At 40.4% G+C, this 23,952-nt stretch overlaps 1 protein-coding gene across 3 annotated transcripts in view; it reads left to right on the top strand.

Moving 5' to 3' along the window:
- Positions 1–23,952, top strand: part of SYNRG (synergin gamma) — a 42,881-nt gene that overhangs the window by 4,862 nt on the left and 14,067 nt on the right. Inside the window, exons 3-15 of one of the 3 annotated variants that reach the window (XM_086762738.1) lie at positions 1,135–1,253; positions 3,209–3,339; positions 3,668–3,773; positions 4,365–4,476; positions 5,595–5,894; positions 6,644–6,868; positions 9,326–9,403; positions 10,120–10,316; positions 11,171–11,419; positions 12,243–12,379; positions 14,844–14,962; positions 15,140–15,202; positions 17,661–18,611. In XM_086762738.1, coding sequence (XP_086618864.1) covers positions 1,135–1,253; positions 3,209–3,339; positions 3,668–3,773; positions 4,365–4,476; positions 5,595–5,894; positions 6,644–6,868; positions 9,326–9,403; positions 10,120–10,316; positions 11,171–11,419; positions 12,243–12,379; positions 14,844–14,962; positions 15,140–15,202; positions 17,661–18,611 — 2,787 coding nt within the window. The remainder of the gene's footprint in view (positions 1–1,134; positions 1,254–3,208; positions 3,340–3,667; positions 3,774–4,364; positions 4,477–5,594; positions 5,895–6,643; positions 6,869–9,325; positions 9,404–10,119; positions 10,317–11,170; positions 11,420–12,242; positions 12,380–14,843; positions 14,963–15,139; positions 15,203–17,660; positions 18,612–23,952) is intronic. The other 2 variants (XM_086762739.1, XM_086762740.1) reach the window with 2 other exon arrangements.

Raw genomic sequence — 23,952 nt, 5'->3', positions numbered from 1 at the left:
GTTGAAGAAGCAGTGTTACCAGAGTGCTAGATTAAAGATCTAGGAAAACTACATCTCCATTTTTAACCTGAATTTGCCTTTAAGGTTTCTGTGTTATTTTGAGTGTGGCATTTAACCTCTTTATGCTTCATCTACCAGCTGTGTATGCCCATATTGTGTGGGTGTTGCAAGACCTGGTAAATATTTACAAAGCACAGCAAGACCCTGGGACAAGAGTCACAACCTGTGGAAAGTATTAATACAATAGGAGAGCCTCAGCCTTAAATTACCTTTGTTCTCATTGCTGTTGCAGTGCTGTTTGTTTAATTAATGGAAAACACGGAGAGAACTTGTAGGGAAAGTGGAGAGTTTTCTTATAAAAAGTCTCAGGAACTGGTTCATGAATTATTCCTGAGTGTGTCTCGTCCCTCCTGGAGTGCTTTTATGTGTGATGTTTGGTTATGCACAGCTATAATTATCTCACGGTGTGCTGGTAACAAATGTGTGTTAGTGTATGTCTCCCAAGATAGTAAAATATGAGATATGAAACCACTGAAACGTAATCCACGTGGCTTTATTCAGTGAATTAATACATTCCAGCTTGATTTTTCCAATTTTGTTGAATTTTAGCTTTTACTGACGAATATTGTAACCATTCCAATATACATAGTGGGGTAATTAACCTACAGACAAGTTATCCAGCCAGACCAGGGGGTGAAGCTGTGTTGTGAAATGATGGGTTTATTTCCCAAGATTTATCTTCAAAAGCTACCAGTTTGTAAGTTTTCTCTTTCAGGAGAAATGGACAATTATCAGCACCGGTCAATGTGGTTAGTTAAATCTCGTTAATTGGAAGTGACTCTTTCAAAAATCACACGGGAAGAAACCCACAGAGAATCCTTAGGATAGTGGAAGAATTCTTCAGCTTAGTTATTGGGAAAGCCCCGTAATATTTCTTCCCTTAGACTGACCAATATCTAAACTAAGGAAATTCTGTGGCTGCCTGCAGTGTAGCATATTTCTTTATTTTTTAAACAGTTCAGCAAGACTGAGAGTTTTTTCCTTTTCTTTGCTGGTTTAGTTGGGGGGTGAAAAGAAAAAAAGAAAAGCTTTAACACTAACTGGGAGCTTGCTCTGTTTCATGTTTCATTGTAGGGATGATTCCTATGCAACAGCAAGGATTTCCGATGGTTCCTATCATGCAGTCCAATATGCCAGGCATGATGGGAATGAATTACGGTTCTCAGATGCCTCCTGGACCCATGACCATGCAGGTGCGTGGCAATGAAACGTGAACGGCAATGAGATACCATGGTGCCTGTCTGCAAGGTGACAGCTGATGCCCCAGCCCTCTCACAGCCGCGGTGGGGTCAGAGGGTGGAACTGGGCTGGAAGCTGCAGTGTGGGCATTAGTCTGTAGTGGGATGTCATGTTTTGTAGTATTCTCTTTGAAGATATTTCTGGTAATTTAAAGAATTCTCCAGGTTTTGGTTGGGCTCTGGATAGGCAGAGTGGGGGAGTTTGGCAATACATTACTCACTGTTGTAGAGCAGGGAGAAACGAGGGTGTAGTGCAAGGACAGCATCAGTAATATTTAAAGCAACTTGGACGTTATAGCCCACGCAGAGATGTCAGAATCTGAACTTTCCTGTCATTAAACGTGTTATGACACCAAAGTGTGATAAGAGAAGCACAGTCTCTGAACAGGAAAGGAAACAAAAACATCAGCAAGATGTTGGAAAGCAACTAGATGCCACCTACTCCACAGTGTCGTTAGTAATAATTTTGAGTTGTTAAGTAGCTGTAATTAAAAACTCCCGCAGCATACCTCTTCTTTTTGATTATGCTTTGTTCTTTCCCTTCTTTTCCTTTGGTTTTAGGTAGTTACTGTTAAGGTGCTCTGTTGTGTGGTATTTTAAATGAGATCTTTACAAGCTGATAAGAAGTGGCTGTGTACACAGTCTGATTGATCATGACCAATTCACTGGATTCTTTTATCCCTTTGTAACTCAAATGCTGGAGTTAATAGAATTAAGTTTCCTGAGTATAGGTGGCAATTCATAAAGTTTCATTTTAAATACCTGTTGTAGGGAGCAAGGAATCTCTTAAATGTGCTGTATTTTCTCACATAACTGGTTTTCCCATTTGTCCTACTTCTTGTGTTTCATTCTCATTCTTTTTCTTGCTTAAAGTAACTTTGTCCTTAACTCTGCTGTTGCTAATTAAGGAATAGGAATGAAGTATGTGTAGCTAATATTATGCTTTCTCTCTTTTAATCTTTTGCTTTCTATTTAGCACCATATGTGCTTATGTACGAATTTGCACTTTGCTGAAATTTAATGTTTTGGCATGGCTTTCTAGCCAAACTGCTATGTGACAAATTGAACTTATTGTTTCTTGCCATCTCCTTACATTCCCTTCCCTTCCCTTCCCTTCCCTTCCCACCCCCACCTGGAATGGCTTACATTAATTTTGTGAAATTCATAGTAGGAAGATATTTTGGTGAGAGCTGGTCTAAAAATAATAAACAACTTTTGTTCTCTTCCTACGTGTTTTGATACCAAATACAAAATAAATGGTAAGAAAAGTAAATTATTTTCTGGCCCCTTCTGTATTAGGCAAGCTTTGCTGCTATAACTGCAGTAGAATATATTTCTTAGCAAATGCTTCTGATACGGATGCAGTTTATTCGGACAAGTCTCCTCTTGGCTGTTGTCGAATGCTGTCCCCCTCCCTTGGGTAAGCTATCTTTGCAAAATGACTAGCCCACGTGTTGCCAACATCCGTTGTTGGTTAGGAGTGTTCACCTCCAGCGGGGAATTGAAAAGTGTTGTGTAGTTATTTAGAACAGGAAACAAAAAAACCAAGAAAACCCAAAAGCGTGGTACTGAACCGTGTGTAGCACTGTAACCTTCCTGCTCTCGAGGTCGGTTGTACGGATTTGAAGTCCTGATTTTTGCGTTTGACCAGAAAACAATCCCGTCGTCTAAAATTCTTTAGGAATTGTAACTCATTATTGAGAGGGAACAGTGCCATCTACTGAGTGACCAGTGCTTTGTTCTGTAGCAGCTCATCTGTGCTCAGACACCCGCTCATCCAGCTGTCCTCAACGCTGTTCATTTTATGAGATCTACCTAGTCTGCAATTTGGCAGAGTATAATTGCCAATGGTTTGGCTTTTTCTATGAGGAAATTAAAAAAAATTGAGTTGTATTATTTATTTATTGTAGGGTGGTATGCCGTTAGGGCCGATGCCAGCGACCGGAATGCCTTACATGGGACAGGCTCCTTTCCTGGGAATGCGTCCAGCAGCCCCGCAGTACACTCCTGACATGCAGAAGCAGTTTGCAGAGGAACAGCAGTAAGTGGCACTTTACTGACTCTTGGGAAATTCTTCTTTTTTTAAGGGGGAGATGTACGCTGGAGAGTTCGTCCACACAGTGAAAATATTGACAGTTTCCCTGGAAAAGCAGTCCGTTTAGGGCTGTAGAATATTGCTGAGATCATTCCACTGCATTTGAAGGCCACCTATAAAGTTAGTAGTGGCTGTCATACAGCTCTGAGAAGTAGAAATGCGTGCACCAAGCCATCTGAATTTGAGACAGAAGAAATGAAAAAAATCAAGCAGAAGCTTGCCATGAAAATTGTAATGAGAAATCGATTTTAGATTTTTAATCATTTTGCTTCAGGAAGAGATTTGAGCACCAGCAGAAATTCTTAGAAGAAGAAAGGAAACGACGCCAGTTTGAAGAGCAGAAACAAAAGCTGAGACTCCTAAGCAGTGTGAAACCTAAGGTATGTCCTAAATAATAAGTGGGGTGTGTGTTTCTTCAGGTTTTTTGAAATGACTTTTAATGGGATGATCTCTTTAAATAAGCAGGGAACTTGTATGAGACATCAGATTACATCTTGAAAAGCATCTGGAATAGTCAGTCCTTTACAGACTCTTGGTGCAATGTAAACAAAGTCTGGTGTTGAAAATGAAATCGGCTTCTGAAAAGTAAACCAACCTGGTGTGTAACATTTGGGAGCAGATTTCGTTTCTAGGATAGAGAACGTTTGGTTGCTTGTTTGTTGACTTTGTACAAAGTTTTGAACACTTGCAATGTGCTCGAAGGCTCTTGTCTGCAAGAATACAAACAGCTGAGTAAGGTTTATATATTGTTCTATGTCTAAAGGCTGAGAAACGCTGTTACGCTGTAGTCTGCAAAACAAATGCTTTCTAAATATAGGAGTTATTGTTGATATACTTCAGGAAGGCACTGCTGGAGAAAGAAGGTTTTTATCTAACAGCAGACGTCGCTAATTTTTGTACTGGAGTGTGGATATTGAAAAAAACCAGAGCTGCTCTGTGAATTTTTCAAAATGTGTTCTGTGGTGTTTCAGACAGGTGAAAAAAGCAGAGATGATGCTTTGGAAGCCATTAAAGGAAATCTAGATGGCTTTTCTAGAGATGCTAAAATGCACCCAACACCAGCATCACATCCAAAAAAGCCAGGTTTGTCATTTTTTCTCATGTTCCAAATGAAAATAAAACTGTAATGTTTGAAATCCTCAGCAGGGGGAACTAATTCCAAGAAGTATTTTTATTTGGTGGTTTAAAGTGAGCGAATTAACTGTTCCATAAAATAAAGTAGCAACTGTTTGCTTGGTCAGGTTATGAGGGTGAAATACGAGATCTCAGCTTTTATTAGAAGACTTGGAATCTTTAAAAGAAAGCTTAACACACTGTGTTTAGTGTGAAATATCATGGAAATTGGTAATGCGTTTGTTCTTTTCTGATCAAAGTATTAATTAATGTTTTGCAGAGTGCTTTTGAAGCTGAGAAGTGCTGTATGGGTGCTAGGAATGATCAAAACGCTGTGTAATGACTTCAGTGTGCTGCAGCAGCTTCCTTGTGTTCTCTTCTCCGACCATGTGTTCTCTTCTCAGTAATTACTACATTTGTAACAATTACTACTAAAGATTTCCTGTGGGTAGTAGTGTAGTTTGTTCTGTGTCTAGCTTGAAACAAAGCATATCTAGAGAAGCCTTTTCCTGTGTAAAATCTTTATCTCTCCTGTGGATTTGCTCTTTGATAATCTTGAAGTTACAGGTAGTTTCTGGCAGTTTTCTCTTGTCGGTGGATTTGCCCATCATACGTCAGGTCTGTTAAAATGGGTAACTGTGCAAGGGATCAAACAGAAGATTGTCTCTAAATGAGTACACATTTTTTACATATCTTATGGTATATTTTTGAGCTTTTAAGGATAAAACACCCCTGAGGGAGAATGTTCCCCATGCACACCCTCATTATGTCCAGTTTGAAAGATTACTTCTGGAATTGTTTTGACCTAGTCCGTGTGAAACAAACAGAATACTTGCACAGCCGGTGTTAGGAACCGAGTTTCAATTGAAGTGTTTACATAATAAAAATCTGGGACAGAAGATGCACTACCTTATGTGTTTGTTACGCTGACAGTAGCAGCTCTTCACACCTCTGCCAAGTAACGGATCCCCTGCTGTTTCCCCTCTCCCAGGTGCTGCGTATACCTGGTATTTGCCACTTTTCCTACCTTTCCACCCGTGAACCCCTTTCCTCATCACTTTGCATTGTGTGTTCATTCCATTTTACAGATCATCCCACATCATCCCATTCTGCTGTATCTGTTTCCCACTCTGCTTTTCTCGATGATGAAGAGTTTAGTGACTTTATACAAGGGCCTGTTGAAATCCCCAAACTGGTGCCTCAACCCACCTCTCAGCCTTTTCAGCCTTTCCGTTCTGCTACTGAGGCTGGGCAGCTGCTTTCAGAAAAGGCTGTGGTCCAACCTCTCCCTCCAGCCCAGACTCCAGTGTTACCCATCCTGCATGGTACAACTGGGCAGGTTCCTTATTTTCCTACCTCTGCATCTTCACCCAATATCCATAAAAAAGGTAACTCTAAAGTATCTTTTTTTTTTATGTGTCACCTTCTGTCATAGAGCTACACAGAGTCTTTACTTATTTTGTTGGGAGTTTTTTCAGTCTGACTGAAAAAGGGATATATAGACAATTAAGTAGAAACCTGGGAAATGTTCAAAAAACCTTAAATCCATGGGAAAAGATGATTTAAGTCCCCTTCTTCCTTCCCGTAGAATTGCTCTGTAAAAGCAAGTCACCTGTGGATCCAAAGACTGCTAGATATGGCTGATCTGAAGTGAATTAAGTCTTGGGTGCTAGCATCTTCGTACGGCTGTATAGTAGAAAAAGATACAGTTGAGGTGGTGGTGTAAAAAATAACTATTTAAACTAATGTGGAGCACTTGTGTGCTTCCTCTCTTGGAGGCCAAATGGATGTTGGTGAGATTAAGGTGAAGAATTCTGCAGATGTGAGTAGATATTGGACATGTCTGCTACTGATGCCTAGGTTATTACGCAACGGTAATCCGAATACAGAACACGGTTTTGTGTATTCCTTCTGCTTTTATAGAGTTTGTTGAATTTGTTGTGTATGCATGGTAAGTAAAGGGCAGAACTGGGCGATAAGTGTTTGAACAGGGTGGTGCTGTTGGTCTGAGCAGGGACGAATACTCATCTTGAGAAGTCATCAGTGGTACCAGTAATGCTTTTTCTTTGCAAGTGTGGAATTGCAATCTGGGTGGCTAATAACAACATACAAATCATTCCTCCTCCTGTTTATTCAGGCTCTTCCTTGGAGGAGAAAGTCTTAGATAATGGCTCAAATGAATCTGAACAAGAGCAAAGCAAACTTAAAACATCCGAAGTTGGGCACAAAGCCTCGGCTGCGAGCCAAGTTCATCCCAGTCTGACCATCAGTGACTGGGATGTTGTAGGTGGACACGAAAGTGGTGCCACTGCTACTGAGGTGCACAAGGCTTCAGAACAAAACATAGCAGTTGAAGAGTGTGGTGAGCAAATGAAACATTTGAAAGAATTTACATCTAATAAGATGCTGCTTGAATGCTAACACTCTGTACACTAATTCCAAGGCCAATCCTGCATAATTTTGCTCTGAATGCCTGCTTGAATAATATGTCAGTGCCTCCTGCTCCTTGCTAAAAGTGTAACATCTATGATTTTGCTCTGAACTCTTTCCATATGAATTTACTGCTGTAATCACTTTTAACAAGTTTGTTTAATCAGGTCTGCTGTATTCTGTCCTCTTTCTTGGTGAACAAGAGATGTGCTCTCTAAAGTGTTTTTGGTTGTTTTTGTTGTTTTTTTTAATTATTTAAGGAAATATATTACTGAAGAGGGTCAATGTCATGGTGGGTTTTCATCTTTAAACTTTGAGAGGATAAGATCTTGCTAGGTTAAAACTCTTAGCTAGTTAATACTTGTTTCCCAGACAATTTACTGCTTATGCATTATGTGTAAAAACTATCTGTGCTTTAGGGGTCAAAATTTCAAAAGTTGGACTAGATGAAATGTTTAAGCACAATTTAGTTCCAATTTGGATTTTATTAAAGCTGACTATTGACTGTTTGTTTTACTCCACTCAAGACAGATGCGAGGTCTCTGGTGCACCTTGCTTAGTGCTCTGATGTTGTACTGAAGGGTTACGTGAAATGCAGGCTCCACTGTGGTCAAGTATGATAAAAATTCATGTAGTCCTTTGTGTCACCTCGCTTTCCTTGAGGGGTGGGAGGAGATGGAGATGGGGAAGAAAGATCCCAGTCCATAGATAATGGAATTGGGCACTGTCACAAGCAGTTATTTATTTCCTAGAAGTACCATAACCTTTTGTTAATAAACTCATGTTCCTCTCCTCAGTCATTGGATATGTTGCTTTCAAGTGTTTTTTTATCCAATATATTTTTAAAACATTATTGGATGACACTACATGGTCTGAATGGACATTTTTAATAAGTGGAGAGGCTTTGTAATACACAGTGAATTGCTAAAAGTGACTTAACTTTAGATAATATACAGCACAAAATAGGAGCTGTTCATCCACTCATAGTTCCTTCAATCGCATTGTTCTTTTTATACAAATCCAGCGCACTATGATGCCTGATTTAAAGAAAAAGAAAAAAAAGGAGGAAGGGGAGAGGAGGCAGGAAATAATCCTGGTTTAAGAGTGTATGACAGAAAGAGTTTAAATACAGCCTGCAGATGAAGATGATGTTGGAAGCAAGTATGTAACGCAGCGATGGTTAAGAACAGTTTCAAATGTTGTTAAGGGTGCTTTGAAGGATGAGCTGAAGTCCTTTGTGAGGAACAGAAGTTCAGTGGTTGAGTGATAATGCTGAAAAATGACAGACCCTGCCTGTTAGTCACCTGGTTATTTTCAAAGTTTGAGTAAGAATCTCCTATCTATCAACTAAATATGGCAGAGAATTCCTTTTCACTTCTCGTATTATTTGATTTTTAAGAGGCTGAATTTTATCGGAGAGATTCAAGGGTGAGAAGCTAGAATTGGTAGGATGAGAAAGGGTGTGGAGAGGTGGTTAAAGCTGAAGAATAGTAAGATTGGAGGAAGTAGTGAATTTATTTTCCTTGGCTGGTGAAATGGAAGGATTTTCTTATATTAAAATGTTCCTGGAGTTTAGGGATGATTAGAAATCAGGCTGCAGTCAGCAGAGAATCCATGTGGAAGATGCGGAGATGCAAGGGCACTGGGAAAGACCCGATTTTTGTCAGAGCTCCATCCAATATGAGCGTAAAATCTGCTTAGAGGGAGCTAGATAGGAAGTAAAACAGTGAGTCTGAGGGGAAGAGTCCACACAGTGGAGCAGGAAATGACCAATTTGCAGGGAGTAAAGTGTGGCAGATCGTGTTATGAGAGCCTGTAGGTAGTGAAGGTGGCTGTGGTGTCTTCTGGATCTGAAGATGAGAAGCAACGGGGCAACAGATACATTTTAGTGAACCTGGGGTAAGACCTTGCTGAGATTCAGTCTTGTAGGCTCTCTGTGGATGTCTCTGATAAGGATGTTCTGGTGGAACACTGTGGTTCTTGTGCTAGGCATGAATTTATTTGTTCCACAAGTAGGCCTAATAGCATGTAGTTGATAGGAAGACTGAATGTGATACGACACACAACTGCTGCTGTGAGATTTTTCAGAGGCAATGATGAGACTTGAGCTTCTGTACAAGTAGAAATGAAGAGGGAGGCAGATGAGGAGCTCCTTATTTCATTATCTGTATAACTATATTCTTGCTGTTACTGTTCTGGTTATGTTGAAATACATATTCCTGCAATAGCTGTGTTTCCTCTGAGCGCAGTGATTCCTATCTGAAATCTTTGCTGGAAATGCTGAATGATACTGGCCAGCTATGATCTGGTGTCTAAGATCTCTTTACTCTGAATCTGCATGTCCTAATACAACTGTCTTTCTCTTTCTTACCGAACGGAATGCGTTTAGGAGTTGGAGTGTTCCCTTCCCAGGACCCGATTCAGCAAATGATGCCTCCTTGGCTTTACAACGATAGCTTGGTCCCAGGTAAAAAAGAAAGTGGGCGTTTAGCCAAGCCGGCAATGTGATGTGTGAATGTCCGTCTGCTTACATTGCCGTTTATTGATTGAAGCATTGTTCTTTAGTCATCAAATGAATCGTATATCTTTGATACATTACATATTTATGGTGGCTTTATCTGCATTTGAACAAGCATGGATTTTATTCAGGCATGTTAAATGTTTAATCTAGAATTTGTTATGACAGAAGATTATGCTAGTAGAGGTTGCATTGCTGATAATACCACTTTTGTAGGTAGTCTGGTTTTTGGCATGTTGTAATTAAGCAGGCTCATTTCTTAAGGCGATTTATCTTATATGCAAATAATGTAGTAAATAGAAAATGAAATGCTGTAGTAAATATTGATTACACTGAGAATTAAATACATAAAGCTGTTATAACTATCTTCTTGTATGGATTATCCTGCAATTTCATTAAAGAAACATGCTTTGAAATAAAGCACTAATTGTATTTTTTATAAAATGTTTCTTTGCTTGTTTTAAGCTTGTCTGCAAGACCATCCAATAATGCGTTTAGATGAAATATGATGATGCGATAGAATGCCAGAACGCTATTGCTTCACCTTACACTTTGAGTGTTAGTAATTGGGTATAATGTTGAGTTTGAGACAAAATAGGAAAGCAATCTTAAATTCACTTGAAAGCAGCAGTTGTCACTGTCTAATACTGACTCCCTCTTAACAGACTTGTATAAGAAGATTTTAGAAACCACTTTGACTCCTGCTGGAATAGATACAGCTAAACTCTATCCCATACTGATGTCGTCTGGATTGCCCAGAGAGACCCTTGGACAGATCTGGGCTTTAGCCAACCGTACCACCCCTGGGAAGCTCACAAAAGAGGAGCTCTACACTGTCCTGGCTATGATAGCAGTAACTCAGGTACGGCTAACGCTTGGGAGATGAGCACAGAAAGGCAGTTCACTCAACCAGTCTGCCATGGGCTGTGTGCTGCTCTACCACACCTCTAGTAAAATACTCCTTCTGTGGAAGTCCAGAGGAGAAACTCCCCTTGTAACTTCAGTGGGATTATAATGACATCCCCTGCAGTTACATTTCAGTTACTCCTTTCTTTAGTGTCAGTTGAAGATAGTTCTTAAGTACACCTACCACATACACATATATGTGTTCCTAGTAGAAAATATTGACTGTTTTTCTTCTGTTGTATACACATCTGTTTTCCTCAAACTGTTTCCTGTATCCCTTAGTCTGCAACTAGCTAGACTTGCTACCTCTCCCCTGAACCAGTGGAGTGTTAATTTTAGGCTTCCATTCTTTGTCAGCCTGGTGTCATCTCTTAGCAGTTTATTTCTAAATACCAGCTCTGTGTGAACACTAAGGCAAGAGTATCTTGAGCGGTGAAGATGGAAACTGAAGTACCCTGTGGGAGTGGTGTGTAGGAAAGACGATACAGCACCCGAGGTTCAGCATCGCTTTGGTTGCCAGTGCTTTACTAGATTGGTTTACTAAAAGCCAAACAAGAACGCTGTCAAATGCCTCTGCCCACTGAGGCAGGTGTAATTACCCTCTGCGGAACTCCAGCAGGCAGGGTGTGCGGTATCATTCATTTCTACAGACTCTTGATCGCGTGTTTTGCTTTGGAAGGTTTACTTGAAGCTTGACCAGTACCTTGCTCTTTCATGACTTCAGTAACACAAGCTAGCAACTGGACTGAGAAAGCAATATTCCTTTTTGTTGATGTTTGTGTGGTTGTCTTTGCTTTTCTGCCTTTGCAGAGAGGAATACCAGCGGTGAGTCCTGACGTCTTAAACCAGTTTCCAGCTGCCCCCGTTCCCACTTTGACTGGATTTCCCGTGCCGCTTCCTGCCGCAGTGAGCCAGCAGCCCCTGATGCCCTCCGCGCCGCCAGTCTCCGTGCCTCTTGGCATGGGGCCAGCCGTGCTGGGGATGAACATCACGGCACCAGCCGGCGGAGCTGCAGCACAGCCTTCGGGAGGATTTGTGCCAGCCTACCCACCCAGCCAGGTTAGCTCGCTCTTGTTGCCTGGCACATCTCCGTTATCCTGGCAAGAGAATTAGCCTGACTCTGTCAAAGCTACATAGTGACAACAAACATTAAGTCAACAGCAAAAAATTGAGCTGAAATGTGGCATCTGACATCTGAAAACATGCAGTCGCACCACATTTTTTTCTTTTAGTTTTTCTGTTTCTTTCTGGTGGCATTAGAAGAGGTACAAGTGCATTCTCTTTTACAAGCTAATTGCGTTGAAAGAGTATTTTAGTTGTAGTTAGGATTTTGTAATGCATGTAATATGGAATTTTAGGTTAAGCTATACAACAGACTCTATTAGCTGGTAAAATAAGTCGGAGTATTTTAGGAGAAGCTGAGAACTATGAAAACCTTTGGTTTACAGCACCAGATCAAGTTCAGGGATAAATTCTGCTGTTTGCAAAATCATCCTTCTTTGGAAAATATTTCTTCCGATGCTTTTGCTGTGTGTATTAATTTGAAATTATTGATTGATTTACATTATTAATATTTGTCCTGTATTGAAAGATTACATGGCTGTGATCAGTAATACATGTAATGTGAAAGGAGTAGAGTTCCTTATTCAGCTGTTCTTCGTGCATACTACTTGTAATCCTGTACCAGTACACACCTTGTGTGTGTTTTGGGTTGGGTGAGGTGCATGCTAATTTTGCGTGCTAATGTTGAAAGGTTTTTTCCTTCTTTTCCTTTTATTTTTTCCTCTTAAGTTAATCATGCTACTCTGCTTTCATGCTATATGACAATTTGAAAAGACAACAATATGTGTAAATTTATATTTACATGTTGTTTGTAATTCAGGTAGTTAAACCAGATGATGATGACTTCCAGGAGTTTCAAGATGCTTCAAAGTCTGGCTCACTAGATGACTCTTTCACTGATTTCCAAGGGGATGTAGCTGGCTCCTCCAAACCAGCCAGTTCACAGCACCAGAGCAGGTAGTAGATCTTTGATTTGCACTCTTGCTGTATTTTAGAACTCTTAAGAAGTGAAATGTTTTTCCTCTTTTGTGGGTGGCTTTCTAGCCTGTAATTTTCTTCCGTCACCTGACTTCTACTCTGGCAGTTTCTTTTGAAGGTTGTTATAACTACAATTAGGCTTTCTGAATCAAAAATGGCATTTGATGTGCCATAGGCGGTTGGCCGTTCTTTAATGTTCTAGTCATCATGCTGAGGTAAATTGCATTTACAAGGTATGCGGGTAGGTTTTCAAGTGTCTGTACTACTGCACAGGCAATTGAAAGTTACTTCATACTGTGCATTCAGGCGAAAACCTTACATAAAGCTAGTCAGAAAAAATACACTGGGACAGAGGCGTTCTGCACTTAGTGCTGCGTGCATCCGTTAAAAGCATAACGCCATGTTTGCTGGAGCTGTTAGAAACCATTTGCTGACATCAAGGTCTGTCTTCAGGCCCTGAATAGGGACCCCAAAATTTCACACGAGGAGCGTGACTCCAGCGGGCAGGGTTTTTGTTATTTCTGTTGTTTCTCTGGCCAGTGCTTGACCTTTCGATAACTGACTATAAATCTCGATTGAAATCTCCTTCAGACTTCAGCAGTCCTGGCTTTTCAGTTGGGAGGCTGCCAAAATGCAATTCCGGATCAGGCAAATTTTGTATAACAAAATCAGTAAGCATGTTTACTCCCCTTGAGAGTTTACAATTAATCTTTCCAAGTCCTGTGATTACAAAATTTCAGTGTTGTTTCATTTCACTGCATATGGCGAAGTTTTGTATACCTCCCAGGTGTCTGGCTGTAGACGTACACGTTTTCTATCTATGGAACTGGCTGTTCTTAGTTGCAAATAGAACTAATGCTTTCCAGGTAAGCAGTGATTACCAGTTGTTTCTTCAACAGTGACGTCAAACAGGGATACTAAACCAAATTGTTCTGTTACACAGTGCATAACAGCAGCCTATGTAAGAAATTAAATTTTGCTGGTGTCAATCAATGCCACGTGCATCTGAAGATGCTCTGTTTTAAGTATATCTTAATTTCTGTTAGATGTCATTTTGCTATTAAAGCTATTCTGCTACTGAAAGTTTTAACAGAAACATTGTTTGTAAATTCCACAACGGGAAGTAGGGGATCATAAAAAAAAAAAAAAGAAAATTAAAATAGTGTTTCTTTTCCACTGCAGCAATTCTCTTTATTCAGTTGTAAAAGTGTTCAGTTTGGAACAGAATGTTACAATGAGCTATAATCTAATTGCTTATGGAGCTTTATTTAAAAAAAAAAAAGCCATCTGTAGAGCACGGATGATTAACCATTACATTTGCCAAGACTGCATCTCTAATAGCCTGTTTTGCAGTGATGTGAAATTTAATTATATTACCATAAGCTATATTTTTTTGACATTGCACTGTCTGCCTGCAAGCATCGCACACCATCATTAGCACGTGTGTGCAAGTGCTAGGCTTGTGTGTTGCTTGTAGGCTGCTGATAAGGAGATTTAAATGGCTCTGGAAAGATTCTTGCTTCAGACTGAAGAACACCATGGAAATTCATTCATGTTTTCAATGTGCATGGCATTGAATGCCATAAACTAGCGGTAAAACACGTCATTCGTATGTAAAGGATGTTGTTCTGTAGAGCTGCCAAGGTCTGATAAGGGGGCTTGCGTGGAGGGCAAGCAGAGCTCGCGCAGAACGTCTTCTAAATCTTGCAGCAGTTGCTAACGTGGTGTTGGGTTTTTATGGCAGTTTTACTGTATAAAGTAGAGTGTGTTTATGTGCAAAAAAAATTCCTTGTGTGACTGTGGACTAATCCTTGTTTTGCTGACTAGATAGCTACCTAAACTCGCTGATTTAGGATGACAGAAATTCAAAGTTATCTTTTCCTTCCTTTTGAACGGTGGCTCTACTTTATTCTCTTAGTTTTGCAATATGTAATGAAATATAATCAAAAGCAGATAATTGGAAAGTGTGGAGCTGGCAAAATCTCATGGGGTTTTCACTCTTTACTGTATCTAGTTCTGTCAGGGAGAGTTGTCCTTATGCTCTGGGCAAAGTGATAAATTAAACAGCGGTGAGTCCTGGGGTATGTCTGTGTGCTTAGAATTCCCGTGCTGTGAAGTTCTGGAGTGTTTGGTTGATGTTTTGCTACAAATTAAAATCAAGAAGGGTGAAAACTGACTTTTGACCTAAAGAATTATGATTAGGTGAGGTAAAGTCTGAATTCACCCGCCAGTTACTCAGCTGCCTGTTTGCGTGCTCTTATTCCTGATAGATGTTGAAGTGGTTCACATCAGATTTCTGACTGAGAACTCTTTAGGGTACAGGCTTAGGTTTAGTGATCCAAATTGTGTAGTCACAATAAGAGGCTCCTTTAAATAAAACCTGGAAACGTAGATTTCTCATGGATAAATTAAGGAACTTAGCTTTTCTCTCTTTTGTTTTCAGTGTTCCTTCTTTACTAATGCCACTCCCAGGTAATAAGACGCTCCCATCAGCTGATAAGTATGCTGTGTTTAAAGGAATTGCAGCTGAGAAGCCTTCTGAAAGTACAGCTGCTTTTGGAGGTAAAAGGAAAAATATACAACCCCTTTGAGCAATTGATTGCAATATTTCATATATCTTGTTTTTGGCATTGAGAAAATGTTAATATAAAAAATCAGAGGAATTATGCTACTGTAACATTTACAATGTAAGTTCATAAGATCTTTATGTAAGTTTAATTCTTTTCTGGCATTCACTAGATTGTGGAGACAAGTATAGCGCTTTCCGTGAATTAGAACAACCATCGGAGAGCAAATACTTAGGTAAGCAGTGTGGTTTTTTTGGAATGGTTTTAACATACTTGTGTAATTTTTTTTTAAAGTGATTCTCTATGAGCTGCAGAATTTCCAGTGCTAGAATTCTAGAAAAATGGCACTTCTGCTCCTCTGACCAGCTTAGCAGAAAGTATCCTGAAAAAATAGTACAATATACTATTGGAACAATCTACAAATTGTGCTTCTAGAAGGCTGGCATCTCTTTTGGATGCTTCCAAGTTTTGTTTTTTTTTTTTAAATAGTGATATGGTTGGAAACTGTTCATTTTAAGTAAGGAATCATGTGTTCTTACAAGAGATAAGATGCTTCTGGATGAAATTGTGACTTTTTTCTATTGTTAGGGCAGAATTTAAACTTTTTATGGGCTCTGGTGCTCTAAGAATGAATTGATCATTTATTTTGAAATGTGTGTTTAACTGTTTTTGTTGGGAAAAGTAAAACCTAGATGGCATCTGAGGTGCAACATCTTGGTAATCAGAAAAGCAGAGCCTCCCGAAGCCTTTTCCAGAACCGTGTGTGTCCAGCTCATTTATGCAATATAAGTGGTAATCTCATCTTCTTAATCAGATGGGGAAAAAAATCCCTAGTAACTTTTGCATATTTTCGGTAGAGAGATCAGAAGATAAACATATTGCTAAATTAACCTGACTGCAGAGTTATGTTGTACCCAGCATGTTGTTTCATTATTAGAAGACAACTTTATAGATTTCAGGATAAACCTGCTTACCTGAGTTCACCCCTACTCCTTATTCTTCAGAGATGGAAATCTTTTTTTTTTTTTTTTTTTTTTTTTTTTTTTTCCAGATACTGAGCTTCTGAAACTCTTGTAATGTTTTGTGAGGTTCTCATGCTCAGTACCTCTTCAGGATTAAATGCATGCAATGAAATTAAATAACATTTTATCTCTTACTGTACATGTTCTAAAATATAGAAAATTGCTGTATTTGCCTGCTGTCCAGGTCTGACCACTCTTAACCCTTTCACCAGCTTGCATTTCTAATGGAAAAGTTTGCGATTCATCAGTAAGTTTAGTTTGCTGTGGTGTTGTAGTTTTGATCAATGGCTAGCAATTTCCCAAATATTTATATTGTTGTTGGGCCAAGGAATTGATTTGGAGGGGAGGGAGAATGGAAGAATAGGTCAGGTATAGTCATGGTCCTTTACTACCATCATGAGGAGTATTCTTTTAAATCTTGGTTAAACTAATTTGAAGTATGGCACTGTGGTAGCTTAAGAATTAAAGGTTGATGGTGTGCTTCTAAAATCTGTTTATTGCGCAATTGTATGCATCGATGCTTTAAAACTACAACTAGTCTAAGTACATACATGCTGGTGAATGGGTTAAACAACTCAACGTTTTTCATGTTCAAAATAAATTGCTTTATAAAAAAATAGTTATATATGAACAGGAAGAAACTGATAAAATTAGTACACCAAAATGTTTAATGTAAATTCAATTAAAACATTGTTACCTAATGTTTAATCAGGTTTAAATTATAATTCTTACAGAGCACTATCTTATGTTCAGTATGTAGCTGAACTGGAGATCTGCACATCTTAGGATTAACCATGCTCACTTTCCTGTGAAAGTCTGTCTCCAAGCTTCCCAGTAAAACTGGAATCCGTCTTAGCAGAAGCTGGAACATGCCTGAGTTATATTGCGTTTACTGAAGTTCTGATCACGTAGCACTATAGTATGTTTGGGTGAGCCTGGCAGAGGAAAACGTGATAGATTAAAATGAGAGCTTAAAAATGTTCCAAACGAACGTGTTAGGATCACAGCCTTGCACTCTTTTCTCTTTGGGGCTTTGTGTCTCCCACCCGTTGGGTTCCCAGTTGTGCCCAGCCAGATGGGCTTGTTGGCTGGCCGCCGTCTTTCAAGTGAGCTTTTTTCAAAAGTACCTTCGGCCGCCAGGCAAGTCCGCTTGTTGCTTTTTTCTCAACCCTTTGCTGATGCCCTGTGAGGAAACTGGGGCAATATTTTGAAGGGAGGGAGGGGAAGAATTGCTTCTGTAAGAAGGTCGATACTATATCGGTGTAAGTGAAATTCAAGGTTACGTTTGCTTGGCAAATATGGGAAGGATGAGGTGGGAAAAAACTTACGAGGAAGCTGAACGAGACAGTACTGACCACCTTTTCAATCTATTGGTCGTGGTGTGTTTTGATAATAACTTCATGTAAAGGGAATTGAATATGACTTTGAGGCTGTTTGAAAGAGTTAAGCGTTTGTTGGAGTGAACATTAGAATTGCTGACCTTGAAACTTGTGTGGTTCATAGAAGTTGAGTTTGCAGTTCTACGTGCGTCCTGAGGTCTTAATTTAAATAGTCTGCATAAAAACTTCTGACATTGCATGAAATAATTTGCTTGCTTGCATGGTGTGAGTATGATGTATTTGTTGTCACTGCAGTGACTTGTTATTGTTCTTTCGTTGTTTTTATTCTCAGGAGATAACCTTGCAGAATTCAAGCCTGCAGGAGCTGATGATGGTTTCACAGATTTTAAAACCGCTGACAGTATCTCACCATTAGAGCCACCTACAAAAGACAAAACTTTCCCTGCATCCTTCCCTTCTCTGCCTGTTCAGTCAAAACAGCAAACACAAGCAAAGACCTCTTTGAATCTAGCAGACTTGGATCTCTTTTCCTCTCCTGGAGAAAACAAGCAGCCATCCTTTCCACCTGCGTTTAATACTTCAAAACCAGGCTCCTTTCCTCCACCACCCCTTCCATCTACCACTGCCCAACCAGCACCCAGCAAAAGTTCAAGCTTAGCTGATGAGTTTGGAGAGTTCAACCTTTTTGGGGAATTTTCTAATTGTGCATCAGCCAGTGGACAAGATGACTTTGCAGATTTTATGGCTTTCAACAATAGCAGTGGATTTTCCGAACAAAAACCAGATGACAAATACAATGCACTTAAGCTAGAGGCCAGTCCTGTTCCTCAGTCTGGCTCATCTGCCAGCATGGTGAAGAGTCGGCAGAGCTCTGCCACCACTGCTACACCCACCAAATACGATATCTTCAAACAGCTTTCTCTGGAAGGCTCCGGAGCAGGCTTTGAGGAGGCGAAGGACAACACTCTTTCTTCAGCGAAGAGCGATGACGATTTTGCCGACTTTCACTCTAACAAGTTTTCTTCCACGTGCAACGCCGCAGATAAGTCCCTGGTGGACAAAGTCGCAGCTTTCAAGCAGGCCAAAGAAGACTCCGCTTCGGTGAAGTCTCTGGATCTCCCTTCTATTGGCGGCAGCAGTGTTGGCAAGGAGGATTCTGAAGATGCGCTGTCTGTCCAGTTTGACATGAAACTGGCTGATGTGGGAGGAGATCTTAAGCATGTCATGTCTGATAGCTCTTTGGATTTGCCAACAGTTAGTGGCCAGCATCCACCAGCAGCAGGTGAGGAACTGGTTAGATTGCTCTGGTAACGTAGGTGATGGAGATGTCAGTGTTCTGTGTGCTAAATTACAGTATTATGCACTAGTCTTTCGGAGGTGAAAGGCTTCTAAATCTGTGCACCTGCTAGCCAACAGCCCCTTAGCAGGACAGTGTTTATTTTTTGTCTTAGCAGACTATAAATAGATTGAACAATTCGAACTCCATGCCAGTTTATTTTTGAGATCTGCCAACATCTATTACTGGTACCTGTTAGCTATTGTCACTTAGGGGATACGAGTGGAAAATTTCCTAATGCAAACAATGTCATTCCATTTGTATTAGCAAGACGAATGGCAGAGCGTCTCACTGTAATCTCTTGGTTTCAACAAAGCATTTGGCTTGGGGACTTAACCCGCTCTGTGCTGCTAAAAGGGTGGACAGAACACTAATTTGTGCTGTTAATGAAAAGCTGTCTCATCAACACCACCAGTATATTCCCCTTACAGTGGGGCTTAGGCTGTGTAGCCAGGATTTTGCAGGACTGCGAGTAGAAGTATTGCATACGCTTTTAGAGTTAAAACCCTCGCTGGAATAATGTGCGAAGGGCCTGTCAATGCTAGTCTTGTGACTGATAGCTTTTGGACCTAAATTTAAAACTACGGGACTTTTACTTTATCCTTATCAGGTTTCCACCTTCTTTAATTTCCCCTGATGAAAGTACTCCTGAGAGAGTGATTGACCATCTCTGATCTGATTGCGTGTCATAAAACAAATTTCCCAAGTGTCCTGCTTTTTCTTTTCACGTGTACATAGCAAGAGAAGACGTAGTTAAATGTTCTGTGGCCTTCAACAATACGGGAACCATTACTGTGTTCTAGCAACAAGTATTTTCTGAACGAGGAGGGGCATACAAACTGTAAATGTAAAAGCTGTTACTGCAAGAATTGGTTATTTCCATACGAAATACTTCTTCCGTTTTTGCAGATGTGGGTAGAGAAAATATACAGTACTGTAATTTTGCATTATATGATATTTTTAGGTAGGGGAGAGAATTAAGTTGGCAACTTTGACATGGAAGATACTCTATAACAGGGTACAAAATATCAGGAATAATTTATTAGCAAAGACATTTAATTTTCATATTACTGCTTGGTAAAATTCCAAGTTGAGTGAGCTGTCAAAAACGTAGCACCTACAGTGTATTCTTGAATGTTTACTTTGGTTTTGAAAGCACTTTTTCCTAATATTTTTCTAGCCTCTTTTGGTGGTAGTTTGACTTATGTAGCTCTTCTACAGGATGTGAGCTTTTGCCACAGAAATCAGTGATTAATAATTGCCATTTGTGGCAGGAAAGACTTTTTTGGTTTAGAGGGGTTAGTCGATCATGTGCTTCTTGCTAAACTTTTGAACTCTGAAGTATTAATTAGAAGCTATTTTTATTAAACTTAAACAAGTCTGTATTCTCCTATGGTGCCAAGCTAGATGTTTTTCCACAGGGAGAGTTTTGCTCCATTTAACTCTGAGTCTCGTAGCGGAGCCTGCCCTGGCCGATCTGTTACAAATATTTCTGTGCTCATGTGTTCCTTTATGAATGTTTGATGCGTTTCAAGCTATGAACTGCTGATGTTCAAGTCTTTTTTTTCCAGTTTACGTAAGTTAAAAAACAGACTTTTTTTCCCCCCCCTCTTAATTTTCTTCGCTCTGTAAAACTAATGTCAAAAAGGGACAGTATCCCTTTGCCATCCTCACTGCTGAGACGTGGGAGACCAGTCACTGGGGACGGCACGTTTGCAAGCACCGTGCTGACATCTCCGGTGAAACAGCAGCGGGACAGAGGGGCTGGTAAATGATCTGGCTTTTCTGACGTATCGATACAGAGGTCTTTATCCTTTGGCTAGTGAGCTTTCACCTTGCATAGCTTCCCGATATGGGCAGGTAGGTTGCTTATGCTGGGAGTTAGAAAGAAACCATTGAGTCGCTTCCCGTACGACAGACTTTGGTCTCTGGGGGAAGAAAGGTTTTCAGCTTTGCTCTCTCCAAAGGGGATACTGTCTCTTTAAACTTTGCTATGATTCTTTGTGTGGAAGGTAGATTTTACTAATGTTGCCTGATTTCTCTTGCATTTACTTTGTATAACCCTTTGAGCACTGGCTGCATGCTGTTAGTTTCAACCAGGCTGCTTCTTTTAAACCAAATTTACGTTTCACTCCAAGACGAAAGCATTTTAATTAGCGCCTAGTCACCTTACGTGAACCTAATTTGTTCTGCGTCCTGCCGAACGCTGCAGCGCGAGCGTACCCTGGCCGGGTATTCTCAAAGGGTTATCCATTTGCTGCACTTACAAATCTGTAAAGTACCTTTTCCTTTGGCATTATTGGAGATCTCTGTATATTTTAATCAACTTCAGGTTTTTTGCTGCTTTTCTAATGTCTGATTTCAACTAAACATTTCCTGTGTGAATGTGCCTTCTCAGATCTGCTTTGATATCTCTCTTCTGCAAGTATTGACCTGCATGCTTTCTTCCGATAACGCCCTTATGAGCTCCTGTGTATCACTATCTTTTGTGATCTGTAAGTCCTGCTGTGTTAATAAATATTATCTTGGCATATTTTGAAAATGTGGGGATGTGTGTGATTTGTTGCATCTCTCTTTTCCTGAAAAAGACAAAGTTTAAAGTTATAGTATCCCCTCCAGCTGTTGGGTGCCTTTCTCTTGCAGAGCAGCGTGTGGGTGAGCTTCTCCTCTTCCAGTGCTTTGACCTCGCTCCCTGCGCGCTTCTGAAACTTTACATGCCAGGCCACGTAATGTTTTCCACAAGAGCTGTTTTTGAGAGGGATTGAATAGAGGAGAGGTGTGGATGGCAGGGTTGTTTCTGTGAGTTTTGAGGGCGTGGTGGTAGTTCAGACAAACGCTGTTTTCTCCGTCCTGTTGTCTCCCACCTGGATTTCCCTGCTGCCAGACAAGGCTACGATACGCCTTTGTGAAGGTGACCAACTGGAAAATGTGTCGCTATCTAGGCCTTTATGAGCAGGAGCCCATTAAACAGTATTCTGATATTTATTTAGCTAATCTAGAGTGAGTTAATCAGTACCTTAAAGTAAAGGGCCCTGCTTCCTTTTTCTGTTTGGGAACTCCTGGCTTACTAAATACTGCAGCTTTCAAATGCGAATGACAGCTGCAAATTTGTGTCATGTAATTATGTCATTTCGAATTCCTCAAAATCCCAGGCCGCTAACAGTTCGAGATTAATGTCACATCAGCAGACAAGGTAAAAAACTAAAAATAAGAGAGATGTGACATGAAGTTAAGGCATTACACCAGTGCAAACTGTTTTGGTTTTTTTTTGTATTTCCTTGCCACAACAGCAAAAGCCAGACCAGAAACCAGAATATATTTTTTCTTCTTCACACCAATCTTGATAGACTTCAGACTTTAAAAGAAAAAAAAAAGAAAAAAAAAAAAAGAAAAAACCCCAAACAGCACCCCTGTTTCATTCTGGAGAACCAGTAGGTTATGCCTAGCCCTAAAGCTTTTTAAACTGAAGACTTAAACATAAACCTGAGAGACTTAATTCTGCAGGGCTTGTGCTGTTAGTATTTGTTCAGTTAATCATACCTGGAGGAGGGTACTCTACTTTATTACATTTTTGTCCAGACTTGACAGTCAAATTCACTCACTTGCTCTCATTGAGTATAATTCTGCAAATAAAAGAGCGTAACAACACTTATTTGTCCCGCGAAGGCCTCTAACAGCGGAGGTGCGTACGTGTTTTCGGAATGCCTTCCACGCTGAGCTCGGGATGGAGCTGGGCCGTCTCTGCGCTTCCAGTGCGAGCTCAGGGGGTCTTTATTCTGCTGTGAGACGTTGTTTATCACGATAATTAAAAAATAATCAGCACGTTCTTTAATTCCATGAGGTTTGAAGGCTTTTCTCTCCTTTTCCTTCATTTAATTTATCTTATAGTCAGCGTTCTCAATGGTTTCCACCTTGGCCGCGCTAGGTACTGCCATTCTTCATTGAAAGCAAATTGGAGTAACTCCCTTATCATTAGCGCTCTTCCAGACTTCACCGACTGAGAAATGGGCTTTGAAATTTTCTGATTGACACGGACAGCAGCAGTGCTTACAAGCCTCTGTGTTCTTCCGGTGTCATCTCTGCCTTTCTCGGGTGAAGCCCCCTGGAAGCGGTGAGGAGGTGATGCCTGTCCCCGTCCTGTCTCTGGATGTCTCACTCGGGCTGCTGGTGACGTTCCCGATGTAACAGCTCTGGTTTTGGTGGGTTGATGCTGCTCCACCAGGAACAGAACTAGCTACCACCTGCGTCACCCTAGCAACCAAAAAAAATGACACGAGAGTTGTATTTATTCATCAGCATTTAATAGAAACCAAAATATAAAATCTTGAAAGCCTCTTATGTTGGTTAAAAACACTAAATATGTTACAGTCTTCTGAATTGTCCTTTTCAGTTTTCTTTAGAATATCACGGGTGCTGTCAAGGGTTTTCCTTAAATGATTAAACTGTTGACATTGAAGGCTCCAGCTTGTAAATTGCCTCCAGCCATAACTTCATGCTCGGTAGCTGAAATAGATTGTTATAGTTGGCTCAAATGAAGGATGTCAAGTTTTCCTGTAGATGAGATAACGCTGGGAAGCGGTGTTTTAACTGTATTTCATCCTGGGTCAGTGCTCTCCTGTACGTTCCTCGGCAGCTGCCGCCCTGCCCCTCTCCAGCGGCTGCGTGGCTGGCGCATGTGGCTGAGGCTGTCCCCAGGTGACGATCGGGCAGGTTGGACTGTGCGCTTGGTAGCTTACAGTGGATGGAAGGGAAATGGCAAATATTTCAAACCTTTTTGCTTTGGAAGAAATACAAATTGGGTTTGGTTTCTAAAGCTTTCAGAAACTTACTGCGCTTCAGCGTGACGCTGTTGAAGATTTTTTTTTTTTCCATTCTTGGTCCACTAGAAAATATTTTTAAGGAAAAAAAGGTGTGGTTATGTGATATTTGAACGGATCTGATTTTGATTTTTACAGACGTGCAGGCACCCATCCCACCCTGCCCTCACCAATAAGTGGTCTGAGAATCTGTAAGCAGTGTATTTAATCTGGAGTGTGTTTCGTGGTCTCACCAGTGCGAAGCTGACGGTGCTAATGACGCGTGGCTTCAACTCTGTTGGGAGGGAGAGCCTTGTAAAAAACCTAAACTCCAATCTCTTGTGTCATTTTTGAAAGATACCACAGAATTGCTACTGAGATTACTGAGGAATACAGTTTTATGACGATATATTTCACTGAAATCTATTGATAAATCTCTTGTGGTAGGATTATAGGATTCCTGACGCCTGATCAGTTCAAGATTGGCCCTG

Source organism: Chlamydotis macqueenii, chromosome 19 (assembly GCF_036417535.1).
Source record: "Chlamydotis macqueenii isolate bChlMac1 chromosome 19, bChlMac1.mat, whole genome shotgun sequence".
NCBI classification, from domain to species: Eukaryota; Metazoa; Chordata; class Aves; order Otidiformes; family Otididae; genus Chlamydotis; species Chlamydotis macqueenii.
This window is presented reverse-complemented; position numbering and strand designations above follow the sequence as displayed.